Source organism: Anguilla anguilla, chromosome 8 (assembly GCF_013347855.1).
Source record: "Anguilla anguilla isolate fAngAng1 chromosome 8, fAngAng1.pri, whole genome shotgun sequence".
NCBI lineage: Eukaryota > Metazoa > Chordata > Actinopteri > Anguilliformes > Anguillidae > Anguilla > Anguilla anguilla.
The window spans coordinates 21,890,700-21,903,941 of NC_049208.1; the positions used below are offsets into that span (position 1 = coordinate 21,890,700).

General features: G+C 36.4%; 1 protein-coding gene across 7 annotated transcripts in view; it reads right to left on the reverse strand.

Moving 5' to 3' along the window:
* asic1c (acid-sensing (proton-gated) ion channel 1c) overlaps nt 1-13,242 on the reverse strand; it is a 326,109-nt gene that overhangs the window by 14,304 nt on the left and 298,563 nt on the right. For all 7 annotated transcript variants that reach the window (XM_035429639.1, XM_035429638.1, XM_035429640.1 and 4 more), the window contains 6 exons: nt 7,337-7,487; nt 6,805-6,861; nt 5,206-5,359; nt 3,871-3,962; nt 2,719-2,798; nt 1,003-1,074 (listed from right to left, as the gene is read on the reverse strand). In XM_035429639.1, the coding sequence (XP_035285530.1) occupies nt 1,003-1,074; nt 2,719-2,798; nt 3,871-3,962; nt 5,206-5,359; nt 6,805-6,861; nt 7,337-7,487 (606 nt within the window). The remainder of the gene's footprint in view (nt 1-1,002; nt 1,075-2,718; nt 2,799-3,870; nt 3,963-5,205; nt 5,360-6,804; nt 6,862-7,336; nt 7,488-13,242) is intronic.

Genomic DNA, 13,242 nt, shown 5'->3' on the forward strand with positions numbered 1-13,242 from the left:
AATGCAAAATAAAAAAGCAAAAACATAACTGTTATATTATTTCAAATGGACAAAATGTTATGTATTATGAATATATAATTCTTATGATTAGGTGCAGTCGATCTAAGTAGAACATTTTTATTGAAATCAATGACATTTTTATGCATAATTCTACTAACCAGCAAAAGAGAATAATATATCCTCTTTTTTATCCTTTGTGAGTCTTTCCAAATGAATGGTCTCTAATTTAAATCAGAGAACAACCACCACAAGTAACCACAAAAAATAAGAAACTCCAAGCTACATTTACTATTCAAAATTGTTGCTTTGATTGCTCAGATGCTTAGATGTGGAGCTCAAATCTTTAAAACAGACTACTCTTACCTGTAGAGTAGCCAGCATTGTGACTGGACCACTTCAAGGGTCTGAATTACATAACAGTATATATGCACATACCACACAGATCACACTCCCAGTCTTCATTCAGGGTGCCAACTTGAGAACTCTTCTGCTATGTCAGCATCTGAGCTAATCATGGCAACTGGACCAACCATGCAGTTCACTCAGGCAAAGACCAAGATGTGTCTTTTTTCAGAACACCATACATTGGGGGGTTTCCAAAGTACTATGTACGTTTGTCCACCAACAAGTTCGAAGAGGGTGTTTTTTTTTCGAAGATAGCTGTCGCAGCCTGTTGCTGTATTTGCTAATTGTGCTCTCATAGGAAAGGAGCCAGATGCCTTCCAAAATAGCAAAGTATGAATGCTTATTGCTATCCCGTGAGTGTTTCCACCCTCTTTTTTGCTGAGATCAAAGCTCCGTTGCCACAGCAGACAAAACACCTGCACTGAACACTGAGCAAATAACTTATGATAATCGGATGCAACCGGGGAGTTTTGACTAGCTGAACACCCCTGGCATATGCTCTGGAAAAAGAAGCCAGCTTCTTACATACCAACCTCACACCAATAACCATGCATTTATAAAGCGAGGCCTTGTCGGGTCAAGAAAAGAGTTAGTTACCAGATTGTCGCTCTGACATCGCCGGGGTCGTTTCTTGCGAATGAAGTAGCCGAGGAGTTTGTCTTTGAACACCTGAAAAGAATGACGGGAAAGCAACAAATTACAGAGGAATATCACAACATAAAATACATTAAAGTAATCAGCATTATGATCAATGTAAAATGTAAACGTAAAAACTTCTAAAAAGTCCAATTTAATCTTGCCATAAATATAGTTGTGATCAACAGAAAAGGGTGCTTCTCTGCCTGCCCCTGGCTTCTATAATACAAAATAATATAAGCACAGATTGGGATTTCTGAAAATCACTGGTGAGTATAGTGAAATTGAACATTACTCAGTGGGCTATTTTGGAATGGAGATACTCAAACATTCAGCTAGCACATCCTCAGCCAACAAGAATAATTAAAATAAATATCAGCAAAAATGCAATAAAGAATTTGATTATGTTCAAATTCTTGTACAAAGGGGCAGCTGGATGGCTCATTCTGTTAAATCACTGTTCTGTTGTGTGGATGGTTCCCACTATCTGCTACTGAATCCAGACCATGCCAGTTCCAACTGTGGTTGACTGCAAGGAAATGCGCAATTAGAGCTAGTGTGACCCATAGAAGGAAGTGCTTCAGTCAGCCAGCATGGCAGCTTCTCAGTGAGAGCTAGCGAACCCTGCTGGGTGATCAGGTGCCTGGAAGTCTGCCTGTTCAGCTGCATACAGTGCCTTCCAACGCATGTCCGTGTGAACCCGAGTTGCAAACTGCGATATGACAAGAAGCTGCAGCTGACAGCACATGCATCAGAGGAGAGCATGTGATTTTATGCACTCTTCAGAACTGATAGTGGAGTTTGCAGCAATGAATACTGAAGAACCCAATTGGGAAATCTCAAATGTAGTGAATGTACACTAAATGTACTCAAGTGGGGAAAACAGCGATAGTTGCAATGTGATGTCTAGCAGGTAATAACAAATCAGTAGTGTTGCTGCTGGATATGATTTGATTTGCATTCAAATTTAAAATGAATAATGTATTGAATAATGTATTTTTTATTTGCAACAATAGATTAAACCACCATAGTGGGGGGAAATGGGTTAAGAAAGCTTCACTGTAAATCATAACCAACATCCATACAATTATTTGAGAATAGAGTATTCAAAAGTTTAAGTTAATAAAGGTTAAACAAATTAAGTATGATTAAAATAAAAAATAATCTTAGAAACTCCAATTTGTGTTGGGTTCATTTAATTAACCTTAGTACTATATAATAAAATATTTTGAGTTGCTTTTCTCAATTTGTTTATGGCAGCGGGTATCCACAAATTTTTTTGTGTTAGCCAAATTTATTGCCTTTTAAAAAGTAACTCAACAAAATCTAGATTCCAAAGACCCAAAAAAATCATTTTAGATCTATGATTCATACAGTTGGCATGACAGCTGGCACAAAAAATATACTGAAACTGAATAACCCCTGGCATTTTCCAAACCTTGACATTACCGTCAATAGCCACATTTATTTGAAAACATTTTCTAATATTCTTGATTGCAAGAAAAGCCATGTGTTTAGGTCATTTACTAACTTATTCCTTTGATTACAATGCCCTGAAAATATCATCCTAGATCAGCATACTTTTGTTATTGTGTTTCTTGACCAAAAGTAATACTTTCATTTACTTCACAAAGAAAGAATTTTGAAGGAAGAAAAACTATGAAAATGGATCCTTACCTCATATAAGTAATCAAATATTTCCAATATTGTCAAAACGCTGGCACCAATAAACAAACCCATCTGTCCCCCAATATCACCTGAGGATAAAAAGAATAACAAAATAATAGTTGTGACTTTGGAAATATTATTTGAGCAGAGGTTTTGGAAATAATTCAGTTATTTCTGGTGTCAAGGTAGTTTTATCTTAGCCATGTCACTACTTCATTTTATTTAATTTTTTGTTGTCACCACTGAAAAAAAATGTGTATATCTATTGTTTTAACATTGATAAATAGATATAGATTACTTTTGTTTACCCTCAGTGATTTCATTTATTTGGATATGCTAGTAAAATCTTATTGTTCAGTCTGTGTGTGTGTGTGTGTGTGTGTGTGTTTGTGTTTGTGTGTGTGCTACAAAATTAAATCAATATTTTATGATACTTTTGGTTCTGCTTAGTGACTTGTAAATACCACAGTGCACAATGATCTGTAAATAAAAAACGTTCTCAATTTTTAAAAAATTCACTATGTCACTGAGTACACAGGAGAAAATAACAGAATTCCCTTCTTTTGCTTATGTCTGGGAAAATATAAGCGCTTGACTGAATACGTGGATTACAAACACAAGCAAGGCTGAGAGCATGTTAGAGGAGTTACAATGCTCAAAATCGTGGGCAGTCTCACAGAGCCTAAAATCACACACACGCAAGGCTGGCTCAAAACTATTTTTTTGCCCTTGGCAAAATGTACTTTGGAGGCCCCCTTTTGAGTTATATCCTACCCACCATCAAAAAGACTGATGACAATTGTGGTGTTAAAATGTTGTATTTTTGTGAACTGGCAACAACTATAAATTACAGCACATGAAATAGCATTCATTGTTTTTCCTGAAATGAATAAAAACAAATTTAAGAAAGTGCAAGGCTCTAGTCCTTTGCCTATTGAGCCTACAGGGGTTGCCAGGTATGTCTACATATCCCCATTTGCTGTGTTCATTGCTTCAGGTGATACACATGCCATAAAGATCAAAACATCTGCAGGCAGCATTGCCCTTGAAAAACAACTTGTGACTCAGTCAGATGCAGTCAGTGCGCTTGTAATCTGCTGCCTCAGGGCTTGTAATCTCCTGCCTCAGGGCTCTCTCAACCTCAAATGGCAAAGTCCTCACCCAGCAGGCCCGCTATTTCGTATGCTTTCTTCTGCTCAATCTTCTCGTAGTTCAGCGCCTCAAAGAAGATGTCCAGCACTAAAATGTTCTCTCTGAAATAAAAGAGCATTACACGATAAGAGGGAAAAAAAATAAGAGGTTTAGTCTCAGGGACAAAAGTTTCACTTGATAAATCACTTTCCCCAAGAGCCAGGTGAAAGGATGTCATACCAGAATGGACACAATTGTAACCTGCACGTTATTACATGAAGTATTACACCAACAAGAGAACTGTCTTCCAGAAAATTAAAAAATGAGAGACCTCATTTTTCACCCTGATTATAAAAGAATGTCAGCTGGAAATTGTAATCCTGGCTCACACCTTCCCTGCAACTTCCTTCAAATTTGGAGCGCCGCACTTTGGAAAATGGCCTGTAATGTTCTCAAGGCAGTCCAATGCTTCTTTTCACTCTCTTCTGCCGGCGCAGATGCCAGAGTTGCTGAGTTAGAGGTCTGTGCAGCTTACCCATCACAGGCAGACTGTGAATGAGTGATAAGCCCTGGCCACAGCCTGCACTGGCACATTGCAGATTCATGGTCCTGTCTGTACACTGCAGAACTGCACACTGCACAGCTGCCTAGGCCGGATATGCCATGCCTTCCAGCATGCCCAGGAACTTTAATAACATGAATAATTCATAAGCTTCATTAATTCGATATTGCTTTGCAATAGCGTTCAACTATATATATATATATATATATATATATATATATATATATATATATATATATATACACACACAGTGTGAGACACAAAACATAAGCAAGGCATTTACACAATAATATGCTGAGATAAAAGTAAGTTATAGATCATTCAGCTTTAGCGCTAATGTTCTATTATACTGAACAGATGGTCAAGTCTGCATTCTTAATGCTGAAAGCTCTGTCTCTGTCATCCCTGAAGCTCATTGATCTGAGTTTGTGGCCCATTGCACATGTTCATGAAGGGGCACAATTGAAGTCACAATATTCATTGCTAGCATAGCTTCACAGAAAGCGCCGCGGTTACAGAAGAAACTGCGATGCATCCAATTATTGATGCCAAACCAGAAGCAAACCAGTCATGTAGAGAAATTGAGCCGTTCAATTCTGGTCTGGCACCAATATGAAGGTAGCCCTGTCTGGAATAAAGATGTAAGGAAGACAGAATAAACAGAGGAGGTGACCATCTGGTCTCTTCATTAGAAAGAGTGGGTGGTTTTAGGCAATGTTGTGAATAGCACAGAAATCCAATTTTCACTGGTCAGTGGACTGCAACATTGCTTGGTGTTGTGGCTTTGGGCCAGTGTAACTCACCCAATGTATTGCTCTGTCTTGTTGAATTTCTTGGCCAGATATTTAGCTGATGCTTTGCTGGGGATTTTCACCATGGAGAGCTCCTTGCCATAGCGAGTCATGTTGCACGGGGTCTCACACACGCAGTAATCATTGTCCTTCTCAACTAGGAAATCTGCAGAAATTTTAAAATGGCTTTAAACACAGACGCCTTGTAGAGTAGCATTCTCAAACATTTTCTGTTTGTAAAATGCATATCACAGTTGCATATCACAGTTTCTCTTAAGTAAAATTAGATAGATAGATAGATAGATAGAAACTTTATTGATCCCGTAGAGAAGTTCCCTTAGTGTACTAAAGCATTATTTTATTAAATAAATCTAAAAAAATTGAAGATTGTTCTATTCTATGTAACAAACTACCTGTATTTCATTTCTGTAGTCTAGGTATTATTATGAATCATATTCATGAGAATAAGCACTGATGTTATACCGCCATTAAAAAATGTTCATTTTTTTCTCATTATGCCTGTGACAGAGCATCCATTTCTTAATCTTTGATCAGCCTAAAAGTTCACAGTGTGCATCCCAGGATATTCATACTGTGGTGAAGAGAATGATGGATCATCACTAAAATCTGCCTGGAACTATTTTAATCAAGACAGCTGATTAATACGAAGCAAAGAGCTGAATAAATATTACAAAAAGATATGTCTGTGGACTGAGGTGATTTAGATGGTCTGAACCCCCAAAGCATTTTCAAAGCAATTTCCTCAAATAGCTTATTGTTTCAGAAAGTCTGATATTTCTTAACACTTCCAGAATGCATGACTCAAAGTAACAGAAAAATTCAGTTAGCAATATATTTAGTGCCATGGGAAATCAATGACCTTCTCTTGATTGAATATATATCACCAATGCCTGATAAATTTCCACTTTAGCACTTTAGCAACTGTTACCACACTGCTCTTTTGACTTGCTGGCCTGCTGTAAAAGAGACAAAGCATGCCTGACAGCATGTAAAGTGAAGCATTTAAAAGTTTTCAGCAAAGTTTGAGTCTGTATGCTAACAGAGAGCTCATACCAACTAGCAGCTGTGTGACAAATGTCAGCAATTAGCCAATTTAGCCAGAATTAGTCTTGTAGCATGTTTATTTGTTTTGATGCTAAAAGGCAGCAACCAAACACTATTAATTATGTCCACCAAAGAACCATGAAGGTGCAACACATCTGTTGTCATTGTTCACTTTCCATAAAATGTAAATAAGGACTAATTAGGGGGAGAAAAATCTTAGCGACTCAATCAAGTAGTTTGCTGCACTGATTTTGCAAGTGTGTCTAAACTGCCAGTCTGATTAGGTTTACATCTGGGCCCCATTTGCTTCTCATTCACACAGACTGGTTCTAAAACTCTGGCACCAACCATTTTTAAGGCAACTACATTGTAAACAGGCAGCACGATGCTTCCTAGATGAATGGATGGGAGGTGAAAGCTTGAAATACAGGTGTTCAAATGTACTTTCATGACCTCAACCCATAATCATTCATTTTCCAAATGGCAGAGAATTACATCACCATATAGCACCATGTTACATCACATCCTGAGAACATTAAGTTTTACCTAAGGCTGGGTCTGCGCAGTCCTTATACTGCTCAGGAGTGCACACTGTGGAGGTCCCTGAGAAGTACAAAATGAGAGGGCAAACAGTCACCACATTTGTTCCATGAGAAAACAGATCTCCTGGGATAAATTTTAATTCTGGTGGAATGTATATGTCAGCACAAGAAAGTTAAGGCTTAAACAGAAAGGCAATAACCACACAAAATTTTCCTACCCCCTGCAATGTTAAGCATAAGAGGGATTGTGTGGGAAGTTCATGACATTCTTTGAGTGGGATTACCCACATTGAACTGAAAGCAACTTCATTAGCAATTCTAAGACAACACTACAGAATCCCAATGTCTATACAGGCATGTGAATATGATGGGAGAGAATACGTAATACAGATACTGTCTTATGTTAACTTACTGTTTGGAAATAAATTTCCTTTCTATGTTAAAATTGTAAAAGGCCATTCATGTACAATCTTATTCATCACAATATATCCATCCAAATACCCATGTTCTAGATGGGGCCCATGGCAGTACAGTACCTGGCATGTGCACCATCCTACAGTTGCAGTTCTCCACCAGGTAGCGTGTCTCACAGTCGATACGGCAGGCTGTGATACTGTATGTGGAGAAGAACTCCGAGTCGATAGCGGCGGACTTGCAGTCCCCCCATGGTGGAGGAAGATACTGAAGCTGAGACAGACCACAAGATTTCATTTAGCACCACTACAGAATTCAGTAACCCAGTACGAGTTTCTTACATTCAGTTCTACAGGAAGCCAACCATATAGACGTATTGGTGCCTACCAAAGAGAACGCATGCCTCTGGTATTGGGAACGCATTCCTGTGGCATGGTTAACAATGAAAATCTATGATAATATAATAATCTATGTTAAAAAGTAGGTTTTGGAAGTAACATTTTAACATTTTGTATTTTCTGAACGTTATCTGTACATTTGAATATAAAGAATAAACTAATTTTGCCGTGCCACGCTTAATAATACCTTTATTTAATATTCAACTATGGCACTAGGAAGAATATATTGACTTAAGATAATTATGTATACGCACAGAACCATGCAACTGTTGCCAATTCAGAGGAGTGCATAGCAAGGTAAGACTCATAAATGATAATTTAAATGAAACAGGTAATATTATTTTTAATCACAGCTCACGGAAAGCGACAAGCAGACACCATGCAGGAAGTCACAGATGCCAGACAATTCCTGAGGAAGAAGCAGAGAATCATGGGTAATGGAGACATTCAGAAGAAGGACAAGACACCAGAAAAGGAGACTGCATATTATTTTCATAGAACTTTGACAAATTGCTTTGTACAAGAGCCAGTGTAGGATTAAATATTTCACACTCAACTGTTTAAAAATGAAAAACAAAACCCTACTGACAAATATTTTGAAGGTTTGTGGATGAACATTGATTAACAAATTAAGAATACTTGTTGTACTAGAATAATTGAAATGCAGCCTTTCATTAAATTATTTTCTATTAAAAATAGAAGTGGTAGGAAGAGAACTGAGAAGAGAAGTCAGACAAACTAATTTCCTTCACAGTGGTACTGCCACGAGAGGTCTGTACCAGTCTGCAGTACTTCTAAAATTGATTTAGACAGAGCAGACAGATTACAAGAAAAGAAAGGTCTTTGAAAGCTGTGAAAGTTTACATGTTACTGTTTGCTAACGTTAGCCACAACTATTGTATTGTACAGTACATGCATGCCTAGGTTACATAGTTAAAATAATTTTGGAGCAGTTAGTGATTTCTACACTGGTAGAAATGGCAAGTGACCCAATATTACTCAAAGCATGCCAGCTGCTCTCACAGAAAAGCAATGTGGTACAAGTGGGTTGGAGCAGAAGACTCCACTGACTACAGAATGGAAGTTCATTTGATAAACTTGATTCATTTTTTTTTTAACCAGCAAAAAACAGCTATTGTGGTTTCACACACAAGAGGATACAATTAAAGAAAATTTAAATGAACTTGTTCCTTGTTCATACACTCCAGGGTCCAGGGTAATCTGACATAATATGTCAATATTACATTACATTACATTACATTACAGGCATTTGGCAGACGCTCTTATCCAGAGCGACGTACAACAAAGTGTATAACCATAACCAGGAACAAGTATGACGAAACCCCTAGAGAGAAGTACCGGTCCAAGTACAGGGAACAACCGCATAGTTCAACTTGGACCCTGATGGTTAAACTGATTAACACTAACAACGAGAACGGCAACATAATAATGGCGACTTTGCTCACAGGGTCTCAGTACAGCCACTGGAAGTAAGATATTCATACCAATGAAAATGATTTTTCATGGAGTGATAACCATGATTGTGATTGATTTGGTCAGACTGCTCTTTAAAATATTCACTTTTCATGCTAAAATCTGTCTGCGTGAGTGGGAAAATGACTGCTTCAGAAGGACTTCTACATCCTGGTAATATAATGAAAAATAAAGTAAGTGGATTAATTTTGTTTCCATGGTATCATTCATCAAAAACAAACACATGGCCTGGACAAGTGGTGAACTGGTACAAATGCAGCTTAATGTTTAAATCGTCTACCACTTGAAGACATACACATTTGTTGCTTACTTGGATTTTATTGCTAATTTATTACACCAACCTATTTTGTTAATTACAGACCTATATGTGAACCAATACAAGCGCCTTTGTTCATTTGGAGATGCACAATATTTTACAGCTATGAACAGACCACTGAAGCCTTATAGAGAACTTGGTTACATATAGTTTTCCTATTTCAGTAGTTGCCAACTTGTTAAGCTATGTTTAATCTTTATATAGATTAATCTACACAGGTGGGTCTCTATTTTGTTTATACAAAGTAAACTTGGCTGAAAAAAGCCAGAATGATGCTACTTGTACTCAGCGTGGTACCGTAGTCAGCAATGACATTTCAGAAGTGAGCTTCAAGATGCAGTTACTTTAATGCTAACTGATTGAACCAGATGCAAGCTACAGTATATATCAATACGATTTCCACAAAAATGTTGAATTTCTTCATTTTCATTCAGTACACCAGAATACGGAATATGACCAAATGCAAGAATCATGAATTTATTGTATGGAATACTGTAACCCAATAGGAAAATTATCACATCTTCATTATTACATAAAGTAATTTTCAACATTTAATATGCTCCAAATATTAAAGCCAAAAGCAGAAAATTGATTCACTCTTTTAAAAAAGCTCCTGCTTCCAACCAGGGTTTTAGAATTTTCAAGCCACACCTTCTCATATATATTTTTTCAATCTTTATCACTGTAAAAGCTTGTTTCATTTAAAAAAAAAAAAAAAAAAAACTTTGATTAAAGTCCATTGATTAAATTGCATATGCCCTTAAAACTGTGTTTCATTAAATCTAGCGGAATATCACTCTCATTAAATTGGAAGAACATGAAGCACCATAAGATTAATGACAATACAGCTCATATTTCTTTCCTTATTCGGACTTGCACATAAAATAACTCAACAACTGCAGATTACTGCTGATGTACAGTATTTAGTTTAAAACTTTACCAATATTCTTTATAAATGCACATATATAAATGTAATTGATGTTGATTTATTATAACATTTGAGTTATACACAATCTTGCCAGGACAATAGATTGCAACTTTATTTATTCATTACAAATGTTCATGCCAATTACTGTCCTTTATTGACTTTGTCTGTTAACGGTCCAGTGCTGGATTAGTGTACTGGACCTACAAAGTAACATTCTTTTTTAATACAACCAAATAAACTCTCAAAAGACAAAGACTTTTGTTTAGAGATAAGAAAGTCTGTGATTACTTCTAGTAATATTCTGGTGACATTTTCAGTCAAGCAAATAAAAGGTAGCAGAATCATTTATCGTTCACTTGACACACGTTTTACCTCTCTGATTAAATTTATTTTGTATACCATTTGTATATTGTCCCCAAAGATCTTCTTTTGCAGTACCTTTCAAAATATTTTTGAAAATATGTATTTTGTCCTGTAATGCAAAGCTTTCTGGTGCCAGCACAGGTATTTAGAGAACATTTTCAATGGGATGTGCCCACAGAGCCTGAGTGATCCAAACAATTAAATTTTCTGTCCAAATGCCTCTTTAATTCCAAGTGCGTCAATCAGGTGTGAAGACTGTGTGGAAATCAAACAAGCGCCTCATTAATTATTTCTTTTTAGCTGAAAACTCCAGCGTCAATCAGCCAAATTACCAGCTAAAAGAGACAGAAAAGGACAGCAAGGGAGTTACCCTATTTTAAACATCTAACAGCGGCACCCCAAGGGAGTAAGTTTTACTTGTTCAAATGTTTAGTTGATTTAACGACAATGTATGTGCATGGATTCATTATGAGTTATTAGTTTCTCATGAAATGCACTAATTTATCCAGTGCATTACATTGCAATCAGCACTCACAGCACATCAATAACTAACATGATTGAATAATACAGTAAACAGCTCTTGTCACATTAAAAACAGTCAAAAGAAAATACACCTTTCTGTCACCCCAACAATCTTCACGAATCTCAAGTATACATATGCAAATTATCTAGCATACACTGTTGCCAATTTCTTTATTTTTTACATCCCACAGTGAGAAAATGAGCGTGGGATGTATATACATTTGTCTGTGAGCGTACAAACCTTTTTTGGTAGCTGGTAAACATTTGCTTGGATATTACATTTACATTAGAATATATTAAAAAGCATTCACAGTACACCCCAGGATGTACACAGAAAACTGAATTAGTATTTCAAGCTGCTCGCTGAATACTATTCTGACTTTAAAGAAAGCACTTACAGTATTTTTCCATTGTAGACATTTTATAGATTAAGAAGGAAGATCATGATACCTTTAAATATATATTTTGTTCTGCCAAGGCATTATGCCTTTGGAGCCTGATGATATTTTTCAATAAGATGAAAAGGGTGAATCAAAACCACTTTATTGCAGTGTTTCATATGCTGGCAACATTTTTAAAACTTTTTTTTCTCTTCACAGGGTATGTAAGCAAATTAAATAAAACAGTATGCTAGGGAACTTTCCCCTTGCAATTGCAATAAACCTTGTATACAATCTAAACCATTATTTTAAGACAAAATGCTTATCAATAATTTAAAAAAATAAAATAAACCCTCCCAGATTTATGGCTCCAGCTTATAATGGAGTGACCCCTGAATCCAATTACTTTTGTTACTTTGTAATACAGTAATAGGATAAGTTATATATAACTAGTTATAAAAAATAGCAGGTAAAGTTATGTAGAGGAAGGAGGTTAAAACACATTTTCATTATATAGAACATCTTTACTGTGAATAACAAAAGATTGTATTTTGTATTTCACAGTTAAGGTGTGACTTACTGTGACTTGCGTGTCTACTTGTTACTACGTTTGCATATACGCAATACACAGTAGAGTAGGCTATTGATTCACAATAGTGTACATAAAAAAGTGCTGGTTTTATGTGTAAATCATTTTGTCCTCATCCCTGCCTGTATATGCAACAGAACACAACAGAAGTTGTATTCAAGATTATCAGTACCAAGACAGTCTGTAATAGTTTTACCATTCATTTCTTCAGTGTTTGCTTGCCTGAATAACCTTTGTATAGTTTTATATCTTCATACCTTTTACCATATACATACATACATCACATGTATACATGCTCACTGTATACATTACCCCTATCCCTATTCTATCTGGTATCTTTTAGCTGGAAGGTGATGATAAGCAAGAAAATTTAGAAAAGCTTTAGTTTTACAATGTCCTGTGGGACTGCTGGCGTCAGCTGGCACTGCCACAGCATCAATTCAAAACCAGACTGTGGGGCCCATCATTACAATAAATAGTGCCTCAACAGGATGAGCCACCCAGTAGCACCATGAAATTATAAAAAATGAATTAAGACCAATGCACTCAAATTGGTCCAGTCCTTTATCCTGATAGAATAAATAAACTTTTCTTAGACACAGCTTGTAGTAACTTGTAGTTACTTCTAAATAAACATGCAGTGGGTGTCGTGCATTAGGAGAAGTGTGTCATCTGAATGCTAGTTTTTGCTGCCAAGTTATTTCGATCTTGAAAATAAAGATCAATCTAAATACCAAATAGTTCAAGATAACTTGGTAGAAAAAACTGGCATGTTGATGGTGTTACTAAAACAGTGCAGTTTGTAAAGTTGTAGATGACCAGGGCAACAATTTTCAGGCCAAACCTATTGCCTATTTATCCGTTTAGAGCATAGAAGGCAGAACCTTATGAGCATAAAGCAAAACAAAACTGAAATTATGAATGGCTGAATTGCATTTGTCCTTAAAATGGCTGAATCCTGGCCTTTGCCGTTTGTGTACCTACTACTGTAACTCCTGCGTGTCTACTTGGTACTATGTTTGCATATGTACAATATAT